The sequence below is a fragment of the Rhinoraja longicauda genome, chromosome 34 (assembly GCF_053455715.1).
Source record: "Rhinoraja longicauda isolate Sanriku21f chromosome 34, sRhiLon1.1, whole genome shotgun sequence".
NCBI classification, from domain to species: Eukaryota; Metazoa; Chordata; class Chondrichthyes; order Rajiformes; family Arhynchobatidae; genus Rhinoraja; species Rhinoraja longicauda.
In genome coordinates this window covers 9,267,834-9,280,555 of record NC_135986.1, presented here as the reverse complement: position 1 = coordinate 9,280,555, position 12,722 = coordinate 9,267,834, and the positions used below count along the sequence as shown (strand labels likewise).

Here is a 12,722-nt window from a genome sequence, read left to right as displayed (position 1 = left end):
ACTTTAACAACTGGGTGGAGTGTGAGTGCTCAGTGAGGGTGGGATTGCACGCTCGTGGAGGTTGGGAGGGCTCGGATCTGACCAGCGATTCAGTTCAGGAACAATCAACGCACAGCAGACGCAAGTTCAAACGGGTAACAAAAAAAACTTTAATGAAAAGAAAACATTCTTCAAAATATTCTTTTAAAACAAAGGATATGAAGTAATAGATGTCGGCTGAAAGAGATTATTACGCAGACATAATTTAAAGAACACATGTTTGTTTTTCCTTTTGGGAGTGTTTTTTTGCCCGGCGCTGGCTGTGAATGAGTTAATGCCGTTCCCGGGATGGGAGACGGATGGATGCAAGAAAGCGACCACACCCGGGCGTTACAGGAGTCACGGACAACACATATGGCACAGAACTGTCACGACCCCAGCCTTCCCCACTGTCAGAATGAGACCCCCAACTGCCAGCCCGATTCCCAGCACCATTCCACAACTCAAACCACTTGTATCAGGAGGCCACTGGACGGTGAGACAGGGGTGGAGGTGCAAGGGATCTGGGGCTTGGCCTGCCTTTGCTGGAACCACGGCCTAAGCCCACGGGCCCCACCTCCCTGTATCCCCAGCAGAGTGCTGTGGTGTTCCCCAGTCTGTCCCTCCCTGACGCACGGCGATGAGGCTACAGCAGAATCACCGTGGGGGATCAGTAAGAGGCAGCGGCTTTTACAGGGAATGAGGAGTTCCTTTACCAGTGACTGGTGGAGGAATGGCAGTGGGTCAGAGTAGGTGCGGGGGACAGGACACCCCTCACAAACTCTGGTGGTGCCGAGGAGCAGGGAGCGGAGGCAGCCTCATGGCCAGCTTTACGGTTCAGGGCGGGGAGGCTGCGGCAATTGTAGAGAAACAAAAACTAAATGCTTACGTGCAAACCATCCATATTGAACAGAAACCTGAAACAAGCTGGGAGCATAGGAAAAATGGGATAGCACTGAGTTAACTTATTTCTGACCAAAATCCCCCCCCCCCCCCCCCCCAGGGGAACATTAACCTGTTTTCCCATCGCCTGTGCTGACTTCCACCCAACAGGAATCCAATTTCAGATTTCAACAGAATTCAGATTTCTGCCACTTGGACATTTAAAATGAACATTAGACCACAGGTGAGATGCATTGCCCAGACATATAAAGGGACAGAATGACAACTTTTAGTATTTTCTGTAATCAGGGCCCATTGCAACCCCTCCTCCTCCCTAAACCTCCCATCCCCAAAATCCCACCCAACCTCTGCCATTTCCCTTAAAACAACTCCATACTCTGCAACTTAACTTAAACTGCTTCCCATGTTGGCAGGTTGGATGTGTGCTGGAGCAACTAAGTTGCTTTAACATGGCCGCCCAAAGGTAAAATGGGCATCCTTTTGATAAATCAAGGCCAGGCAGACACAAAGATAGATTGAAACGGAGGGGACCATACGTGTTCTGCTGGAGTTATTCTGAGCCACAGCCTCTGTAGACTGGAGTAAAACGGGGCGAGGATTTAAATAGTTGGCACGGTGCAAGGTTGGAGAAGGTGAATGTTATTTAAAGCTGCAGTACCTGACCCTGCTGCCAGGATTAGGGTGCCGTCTCTCGGACCCCTACCCCAACCTCACAAGCCCGCCCTCCAGTCCACAGAGAAGCTAGAGGAGGCAATTTACAGAGGGTTCCATTGCACATTGGCTGGGCTGCCCTTCACACCCCTCCACCCCCCCATCGCACTCCTCTGGCACACTGCCCGGTCACAGTGGCCCTCTCATTGCCACGGCCACCTGCACATCCGCTAGGGTGACGGGTGGAAATACAGAGGCCAGCGTGGAGCCCATGGACAGACAGGCCATTCTACAGTTGCCAGCAAAGGAGGGGGTTGAGAACTAATGGAGCTCACCCCCCCCCCCCCCCCCACACACACACTGTCACACAACCTGCTGCTGGTGTGAGCTTGGCTAACGGTGCAAGGTGCAGGAGCTCACTCCTGTCCGCAGAGTTCAGCACTACCCCCGGCAGCAGCAGCCTGGCTGGTTTACATTACACCCGCGTTCGCCTCTCGGCCGGGAGAGATGGAGAAAGTGGAATCAGTCGGGGATGGAAAGGAATCCGGCCTTCCTGCATCCGCTGAGCGTGGAGATGTGCGGCAGGGAGAACACTGCACCCTCCACTGGCTGGCCTCCCAACTCTGCTGGCTCTGGGCATTGGGGCAGCTGGAAGCAGGGGAGAGAGGGAGGCGGGGGGTCCCCAAGATGCCACTTGCTCACCTTTGCACATGCACACACACCCGGGGCAAAAACACACAAAGGACGTCCTTTAGCCTAGTGTTTCGTCTCTCAAAATTAAAATATAAACACAAACTGATACAGAGGCGGCGAGGAAGGTCAATCATCTATACATATTATTTCCCCTCTCTTCTCTTCCTTCTTGTCCATGTTCATTCCTTCCTTGATGCTCTCCTTTTTCTCTATAGCAGAAGGACCATTGGATGCTGTAAATAAGAGGTGAAGGCAGAGAGAGAGAGAGTGTCATTCACGATGTACAGTGCATGCCACTGACGATGTCTTCAGCTGGTGTAACGAGCAGCTTCAGTAACTAAACCTCACCCCCCACTCCTCCCCTCCCCACGCATCTGTCCTTTGCCTCTTCCGCATCCTTACTTCGCCTCTTGCTCCACTTGGTCTCACAAGGGAGTGCGCAGTGCGTGGCCCTGTAACGCTCTCGACCATCTGAAACGCTCGACGTGTGCAGTTCTGACACGGCGTTTCAGGACGGATACCATGGGCCACCAGGGAGGGAGGGAGGTCAGTGTGGCTGCGGCAGAATGAAGCTGGGCCCCAGGCATTCGATTTACCCAAGAGTAACTCATGAGACAGGCAACATCTCTGGAGAGAAGGAATGGGTGACATTTCGGGTCGAAACTTATCTTCAGACCCGAAACGTCACCCATTCCTTCTCTCCGGAGATGCTGCCTGTCCACTGAGTTACCCCAGCGTTTTGTGTCTATCTTCGGTTTAAAGCAGCATCTGCAGTTCCTTCTTACACATTGGATTTACCCACTGTTGGCTGGGCAAAAAGGATGGTGGCGGTTTCCGCAGATGGGGCAGGCATTATCTCTCTCTCTCTCTCTCTCTCTCTCCCCCCCCCCCCCTCCCCTCTCCTCCCCACCATAATGACGGTACCAGGAGGCATAACTAGGGTGTCCCAGTGACATTGGAAAGTTCTTCACACAAAAGGGAATGGTCATTGGGAGCACTTGCCTCATACAACATCGCTGAGCTCCCAAAGCACAGCATGAGTAGGAGGGAACTGTAGATGCTGGTTTACACCGAACAGGCACAAAATGCTGGAGTAACTCAACGGGACAGGCAGCATCTCTGGAGAGAAGGACTGGGTGACGATAGGATCTTCTATCCAGAAATGCTGCCTGTCCCGCTGAGTTACACAAGCGTTTTATGTCTCTCAAAACACAGGTAGACTGTGGCTAGACCAGAGTACTGAGAGCACAGAAGCAAGGCTGGACAGCAGGGTTGAGAAGGAAATATAGATCCGCTATGATCAAATGGTGGAGTAGACTCGATGAGCTGAATGGCCTAATTCTGCTCATGGAAACAGAAAAATAGGTGAAGGAAGAGGCCATTTGGCCCTTTGAGCCAGCACCGCCATTCAATATGATCATGGCTGATCATCCAGAATCAGTACCCCGTTCCTGCTTTCTCCCCATATCCCTCGATTCCTTTAGCCCTAAGCTAAATCTAATTCTCTCTTGAAAACATCCAGTGAATTGGCCTCCACTGCCTTCTGTGGCAGAGAATTCCACAGATTCACAACTCTTTGGGTGAAAAGCCCTCATCTCGGTCCTAAATGGCCTACCCCTTATTCTTAAACTGTGATCCCTGGTACTGGACTCCCCCAACATTGGGAATATTTTTCCTGAATCCTTTAAGAATTTTATATGTTTCTATAAGATCCTCTCTCATCCTTCTAAATTCCTGTAAATACAAGCCCAGTCGACCCATTCTTTCATCATACGTCAGTCCCGCCACCCCGGGAATTAACCTGGTGAACCTACGCTGCACTTCCTCAATAGCAATAATGTCCTTCCTCAAATTAGGAGACCAAAACTGCACACAATACTCCAGGTGCGGTCTCACCAGGGCCCTGTACAACTGCAGTCGGACCTCCTGGCTCCTAAACTCAAATCCTCTCGCAATGAAGGCCATCATGCCATTAGCTTTCTTCACTGCCTGCTGTACCTCCATGCTTACTTTCAGTGACTGATGTACAAGCACACCCAGGTCTCGTTGCACCTCCCCTTTTCCTAATCTGACATCATTCAGACAATAATCTGCCTTCCTGTTCTTGCCACCAAATTGGATAAACTCACATTTATCCACATTATACTGCATCTGCCATGCATCCGCCCACTCACCAAAACTATCCAAGTCACCCTGCAACCTCATAGCATCCTCCTCGCACCTCACACTGCCACCCAGCTTTGTGTCATCCACAAACTTGGAGATGTTACATTTAATTCCCTCGTCTAAATCGTGAATATATATTGTAAATAATTGAGGTCCCAGCACAGAGACTTGCGGCACCCCACTAGTCACTGCCTGCCATTCTGAAAAGGACCCGTCAATTCCTACTCTTTGCTTCCTGTCTGCCAACCAGTTCACTTTCCATGTCAATACTCTACCCCCAATACCATGTGCTCTAATTTTGCACACTAATCTCTTGTGTGGAACCTTGTCAAAGGCTTTTTGAAAGTCCAGATACCCCACATCCACTGGCTCCCCCTTATCCATTCTATTATGTCTTATGATGTTTTGATAGAGTTAAGTTACGGTTTAGCCACAATGGGACTGAGTGGTGGATGGGGTTGCCTTAAGGGGAGAGTGGCTGCCCTCGAACAGGGCTGCAATTACAGAATACTCAAAGTCAGTTGAGCGATGGAGAGATACTGTGTGTAGGTTTACACTAAGATAGACACAAAATGCTGGAGTAACTCAGCGGGAAAGGGAGCATCGCTGGAGAGAAGAAACAGGTGACATTTCGGGTCGAGACCCTTCTTCAGACTGAGAGTTATGGGGAGAGGGAGACATCAAGATATGGAAGGATAAGGTGTGAAAACGAGAGTCAAAACCTCAGGGAAGTGCCAAACTGAGCTGTGACACACAAGCCAGCAAGGATTGGCAACGTAACTGTGCGCTGGGGCAGCATCATTCCCTCATCTCAGAGTTTCTTGTTGCTCTGGAATCGAGGCACCAAGAACTTAGCCCAGTGACTGCCCTGCATCTAACCACACTGCGACCAGCTATCGCACTTCCAAACGCAACCTGTATTGCGGGCGGAGGAAATAAGAATGCGGAAGACTTTAGCCAGATGAAACACTCAAGGCGGAAAGCGTCATCCTATCGTTACGACACAGATGAATAATGGCAGGCGATGAATGGGGATAAACGCCACTGGGCCACAGAGTGCAAGCATGTCTCCATGGGTAAAGCAGCTACTGGCATCTAACCAGCTGGCGGGCAGAGTTATAAAAGCAACACTGCAGAGTCAAGCTGTAGTGGCTTCTCCAGAATCTGCGATTGGACTCACTGCCTCTCAACAAAGACTTAATGACAACCTGATCCCTCAAACTGACTCATGTCCCCTGACGCTCAGCCTGAAGAAGGGTCTCGACTCAAAACGTCAACTATTCCTTTTCTCTAGAGATGCTGCCTGACCCTGCTAGGCAAAGGAGCAAGGATGCTGCAAGACAAAGGAGATGGTGACCGACTGTAGGAAGCAAAGCGGTCAGTACACGTACCCCAGTTTGCATTGACGGAGCCGAAGTACATGGTTGAAAACTTCAAATTCATAGGAGTAAATATCACTAACAACTTCTCTTGGACTACTCGTATTGTAGCAACGACCAAAAAAGCACACCAAAGCCTCTACTTCCTTAGAAGCCTTAGGACGTTCAGCGTGTCCCCTACAACTCTCAACAACTTCTAGAGATGTGCCGTCGAAAGCATTTTATCAGGATGCATCACAGCGCGGTTTGGGAACAGATCCATCCAAGACCGTAAGATATTGCAGCAAATTATGAATGCAGCCCAGACCATCATACAAACCAACCTCCCTTCCATCGACTTCATTTATACCTCATGCAGCCTCATCATCATCAGCATCAGCCAGCAGCATCATCAAGGACCAGTCTCACCCCTCTCCCATCAGGCACAGAAGTGTGAACACGCACACCTCCAGATTCAGGGAAAGTTTCTTCCCAGCTGTTATCAGGCAACTGAATCATCCTAGCACAACAAGAGAGTGGTCCTGAACTAGTATCAACCTCATTGGTGATCCTCAGTCTATCTTCGATCAAACTTTACTGGCTTTCTTGCACTAAACCTTATTCCCGATACATGTGACAATAAACTAAACTTAACAAAAAGACGCATCTCCTCAATCTCCACTTGGATTCGCTGCCTGTGAACAGTCTCAATGACCCCCTGATCCCTCAACGCACTCTCAGATCCCCTGACTCGGTCTGAAGAAGGGTCTTGACCCAAAGCATCACTTATTACTTTCCTCCAGAGTTGCTGGGTTACTCCAGCTCTGTGTGTCTACTGTCAAACCACAACATTGCCATCAATTCTCTGCAACCCCCCCCCCCAGAGTACCACCCCATCCCCTAACCGGAGTACACTAAACAGTACAGTAGCGTGTAAGACCTGGGGCTGTCCTGCTCCACACAGCCCAGAAGGCAAAGGATCTGGAAAAAGAAAGGAGAATCCAGGCCAGGTTTTCCGAGAGACCTATCAAAATAAACTCAGGGACACACACACACTCATCTATAACTGGATCATTGACCCCGTTGTTGAATTACACACAACGCATTTCACTAAACCACTTGGCCACTAGTCCTGTGCCGATCTTTATGCTTTACACAGCCTCTTCTCGCTGTCATGGCCCGAGAGCAAACCCACTATTCCAATCCTCCCTGTGTACTTAGCTTCCTTTTAAATGCTGACAAACACCACTCTTCCAGCAGACAGAAGTTGCATATTTTCACCATTCTCTGGGTTCATCTCATCAAAACCCTTTCTTATTTAGGTTGAGGCCCTTCTTCGGACTCAGACTTGAAGAAATTGCCTGCAAATGTTCTCCAGAGACAGAGAAAGAAGGAACTGCAGATGCTGGTTTACCAAGAAAAGACACAGGACACTGGAGTAACTCAGTGGGTCAGGCGTCATCCCTGAAGTCTGAAGAAGGGTCCCAACCCGAAACATCACATCTCCATGTTCTCCACAGATGCTGCCTGGCCCGCTGAGTTACTCCAGCACTGTGTGTCTTTTTTTTGCAAGCCAGCATCTGCATTTCCTCGTGTCCACCCTTCATTATTTGAAAGGTCCCAGAGTTTTCTAGGGTTTTCAGTCTTTTCAAAAAAGCATAACCCTTCAGTGCTGCTATGCTTGACAACTCTTGCTGAGATCTCCTTCAGTCTCGGTATTCTTTTTACAACATTAATGCTCAAAACTAAAAGCAAACACTCGCCTGCATTTCAACCAAACTTTCAGCACAAAGTTAACTTTGCTGCTTTTCTAGTCTAACGCTGTAAAAGTTGCTAGGATTTACCTATCAAAAACTGAAAAGACCCATGTAACCCTACCTTGCTAGTTTAAATAGTTTAAATAATCAGTGGGTCTGATCCTTTGCTAACTGCTCTGCTACCCTGTTAACATGTTCTCCAAGGATTCTTTATACAAAAGCCTTCAGCTCATGCTGACCATTTGGCAATCACACGCCAAAGTGATTTGAGGAAGGATATTCTTGCTATTGAGGGCGTGCAGCGTAGGTTTACTAGGTTAATTCCCGGAATGGCGGGACTGTCATATGTTGAAAGACTGGAGCGACTAGGCTTGTATACACTGGAATTTAGAAGGATGAGAGGAGATCTTATCGAAACGTATAAGATTATTAAGGGGTTGGACACGTTAGAGGCAGGAAACATGTTCCCAATGTTGGGGGAGTCCAGAACCAGGGGCCACAGTTTAAGAATAAGGGGTAGGCCATTTAGAACAGAGATGAGGGAAAACTTTTTTAGTCAGAGAGTTGTGAATCTGTGGAATTCTCTGCCTCAGAGGGCAGTGGAGGCCAATTCTCTGAATACATTCAAGAGAGAGCTAGATAGAGCTCTTAAGGATAGCGGAGTCAGTGGGTATGGGGAGAAGGCAGGAACGGGGTACTGATTGAGAATGATCAGCCATGATCACATTGAATGGCGGTGCTGGCTCGAAGGGCCGAATGGCCTACTCCTGCACCTATTGTCTATTGTAAAGTTTTATTCCTTTGGTTCATAAAATCAATTGATTTGATTATTACAAGGCTGTTTAGTATTGTATTACACAACAGGAGACTATACACGATCAGCCAAAACATTATGACCACCTGCCTAATATGCTGTTGGTCCTCCGTGTGCAGCCCCATACGCAGCAGGGTGCGATGCACTGTGCATTGTGACACATTCCTCCCGTGACCACCATTAACATTTTCCGTGACTTGTGCCACAGTCGACCTTCTGTCGGTTCGGACCAGACGGGATAGCCTTCGTTGCCCTCGCACATCGATGAGCCTTGGGCGCCCAACACACTGCCTGTCGCCGGTTTGTCCCTCCTCGGACCACGGTCGGTCGGTACTCACCACTGCTGACCGGGAGCACCCACAAGCCTTGCCGTTTCAGAGATGCTCTGACCCAGTCGTCTGGCCATAACAATTTGGCCCTTGTCAAAGTGGTTCAGGTCTTTACTCCTGCCCATTTCTCCTGCATCCAACACGTCAACTTCAAGAACTAACTGTTCACTTGCTGCCTAATATATCCCACCCCTTGACAGGTGCCATTGTAGCAAGATAACCAATGTTATCCACTTCACCTGTCAGTGGTCATAATGTTTTGGTGATCTGTGTACAGTCCACTGCACCTATACAGCTTTGCTTAAAATCTGTCCTTCTCATTCTACCTTTAGCTCTGTAATTTAGAGACTATCCACGAGACGTGCACTCTAACTGCAGGAGCCCAACTACTAAGCATCCAGCTCATTTCACTAAGTCCAAGCTGAAATAAATCAACTATTAGTCCTCCATGTATCCAGACGTTGTGATAATTATATTCCTAGTAGCCAGCCATGTTCCCCTCCCATTTATTTTCAAGATAGGCACTGACAAGTTGATGAACATGTTCCCAGCACAGATAACACTCATCCAAAAGCAAAATGCCGTAAAGTAAAATAATTTCTGCCAAAATGATTTCTCTGCACACACATACCCATGGTTTTCTGCTTGCGTCTTTGACCCAGTTACCCACAAGCTGAGTAGAAGTGCAGTGTCAAGCCTTGCCCTTTGCGTTGCCCAGCGCACAACGCTGCTGAGCCTCGTCTGGAACCCGCGCATGGTTTATGAATGAACATCTGCAGGGAAAACTCAGCCACACTCCAAACCTGGGCCACCCATGAGGTGAATCAGGCTTGTGTTCAACCCTGCACTCCAAGATCAAAGATGAAACAAATGATTATGGGCAAATGGGCGGAAGTGACGACCTTTCACCACCAAGACCCTTGAACGGAGCACTTGCTTCAGGATTTCACGAACAGGGAGCTGAAAACCAATTGTGGAGGGAAGTGGGGTGGGAGAATGGGAGCTTGGGCAGCATATCTTTCTCCGAGATCTTCGGTTTCCTCCCACACTTCAAAGACGTACAGGTATGTAGGTTAATTGGCTGGGCAAATGTAAAAATTGTCCCTAGTGGGTGTAGGATAGTGTTAGTGTGCGGGGATCGCTGGGCGCCGCGGACCCGGTGGGCCGAAGGGCCTGTTTCTGTGCTGTATCTCTAAATCTAAATCTAAATATCTGAGGATGGACATGCTGGCTCTGGAGAGGGTACAGAGGTTTACAAGAATGATCCCAAAAGTGAGTGGGTTAACATATGATGAGCATTTGATGGCAATGGGCCTGTACTCGCTGGAGTTTAGAAGGATGGGGGATCCTCATTGAAACTTACTGAACAGTGAGCGGCCTGGATAGAGTGGATGTGGAGAGGATGTTTCCACTAGTGGGAGAGTCTAGGACCAGAGGGCACAGCCTCAGAATTAAAGGACGTTCCTTTCGGAAGGAGATGAGGAGGAATTTCTTTAGTCAGAGGGTGGCGAATCTGTGGGATTCTTTGCCACAGACGGTTGTGGAGGCCACAAGTCAGTGGATATTTTTAAGGCAGAGATAAATTCTTGATTAGTGCGGGTGTCAGGGGTTATGGGGAGAAGGCAGGAGAATGGGGTTAGGAGGGAGAGATAGTTCAGCCATGATTGAATGGAGTAGACTTGATGGGCCAAATGGCCTAATTCTGCACCTATCACTTATGACATAACAGATTGCTTTAATAAACTCAAAGCTGCAGTCAATATGAAGATGGACATAAAGTGGAAGAGTAACTCATCTCTGGAGAAAAAGGATAGGTGACGTTTCGGGTTGGAAACCTTCTGGACAAGAAGGCTGGGCCTCACGGCTTGTTAGTTTGACTCCTTTGTGCTATGTAGCTCACCAGTTCTATACAATGACTAATTTGCTGAATATTTTGAGGAGGACAATATGGACAAAGTTTATACCAAAGACAGACTCGAAATGCTGGAGTAATTTAGCAGGTCAGGCATCATCTCTGGAGAAAATGGATAGGTGACAATTTGGGTCGAAATCCTTCTTCAGTGATTGTGAAGGAGGGGGTGGAAACTGGAAATTAATAAAAGAGGACAAATTGGGGCCGGCAGACAGATTACCTCAGGCATGGAGGTTCCCTGGTATAGTCGTGCAGCGGTTAGAGCTACTGCCACACTGTGCCAGAGACCCAGGTTCAATCCTGACCTCGGGTGCTGTTTGTGTGTGGAGTTTGTACGTTCTAGGTTTGTACATAGAAGGTACGGTGGCGCAGCGGGTAGAGCTGCTGCCTCTCAGCGCCAGAGACCCGGGTTCCATCCTGACCTCCTACCGAATAGTGAAAGGCCTGGATAGAGTGGATGTTCCCACTAGGAGAGTCTAGGACCAGAGGGCACAGCCTCAGAATGAAAGGACGTTCCTTTAGGAAGGAGGAGGAATTTATTCAGAGGATTTGAGTACAGGAGTAAAGAGGTCCTTCTGCAGTTGTACAGGGCCCCGGTGAGACCACATCTGGAGTATTGTGTGCAGTTTTGGTCTCCTAATTTGAGGAAAGACATCCTTGCTATTGAGGCAGTGCAGATTAGGTTCACGAGGTTAATCCCCGGGATGGCAGGACTGTCATATGAGGAAAGATTGTAAAGTCTGGACTTGTATTCACTGGAATTTAGAAGGATTTAGAAGGGGATCTTCTGGAAACATATAAAATTATAAAAGGACTGGACAAGCTAGATGCAGGAAAAATGTTCCCAATGTTGGGGGAATCCAGAACCAGGGGGCACAGTCTAAGAATAAAGGGGAGGCCAAAACTGAGATGAGAAAAAACTTTTTCACCCAGAGAGTTGTGAATTTGTGGAATTCTGTGCCGCAGAAGACAGTGGAGGCCAATTCACTGGATGAATTTAAGAGAGAGTTAGATAGAGCTCCAGGGGCTAGCAGAATCAAGGGATACGGGGAGAAGGCAGGCACGGGTTACTGATTGTGGATGATCAGCCATGATCGCAATGAATGGCGGTGCTGGCTCAAAGGGCCAAATGACCTCCTCCTGCACCTATTTCCTATGATTCAATGTTCTCCCTGTGTCCGCTTGGGTCTCCTCAGGTTTCCTCCCACATCCCAAAGATGTGTGGGTTGGTAAGGAATGGATGAGAAAATTAGATGTTTAGTTTACCGATATATCAAGAAAACAGGCCCTTCAGCCCACCGAGTCCAAGCTGACCAACGATCATCGATACACTAGTTCTATCCTACACACTAGGGACAATTTGCAGAAGCCAATTAACATACAAACCAACACGCCTTTGGCATGTGGGAGGAAACCCGGAGAAAACTACATGGCCACAGGGAGAACATGCAAACTCCATGCGTGGTCAGGATTGAACTCTTTGTGCTCTAAGGTAGCAACTCCTCATCTGCACCACTGTGCCGCCTGATAACATGGAACTAGTGTGAAGGGGGGATTGATAGTAGGCAGGGACTCGGTGGACTGAAGGGCCTGTTTCCAGGCTGCATTTCGAAATGGACACAATCAGTTTTTGAGAAGCACCTGGCAACTTCTCAATTAAATGGGCAAAGCTAAATCTGTAAGGTTTGTCAGAATACATGTGAAGACATCGCAGCAAAGGGCATTTTTCAGCAGCTGCCCATCTTTTCATTTGCTCAACCTGGGGATTCAGAGGTCAAAAACAGTACCTCTGCTGCCGTCCTAGTTGTGACTGGAGCGATAACAAGACTGGAAAGGGGGGGGGGGGGGGACGTGGGAAAGATGGGGTTGAAGCTCAAATGATTTGGTCTTGCACGACCAACTGGATCAGCAGTTGTGTGGTTGGGATGGAGACGACCAGAGGTCTTGATGGTGAGAGGAACCCCGTCACATTTCAATGGCAAATGCAATGAGACACAGCGTGTAAAACAACCAGCGATGGGTGACAAGGCACCAAGTGTAAGTGGGATGGTAGTGAGGGCTGCACCTGTGATTCCCAGCGGGATACTGGGAAGTTTGCTGTTACTGAAAGAGATGGGCCTC

At 48.6% G+C, this 12,722-nt stretch overlaps 1 protein-coding gene across 1 annotated transcript in view; it reads right to left on the bottom strand.

Annotated features, from left to right (window-relative positions):
• Positions 1–137: 137 nt before the first annotated feature.
• Positions 138–12,722, bottom strand: part of LOC144609540 (chromodomain-helicase-DNA-binding protein 3-like) — a gene marked incomplete at its 5' end in the record, with an annotated part of 90,601 nt that continues 78,016 nt past the window's right edge. Inside the window, one exon of the mRNA XM_078428043.1 lies at positions 138–2,498. Within this exon, the coding sequence (XP_078284169.1) occupies positions 2,392–2,498 (107 nt within the window). The remainder of the gene's footprint in view (positions 2,499–12,722) is intronic.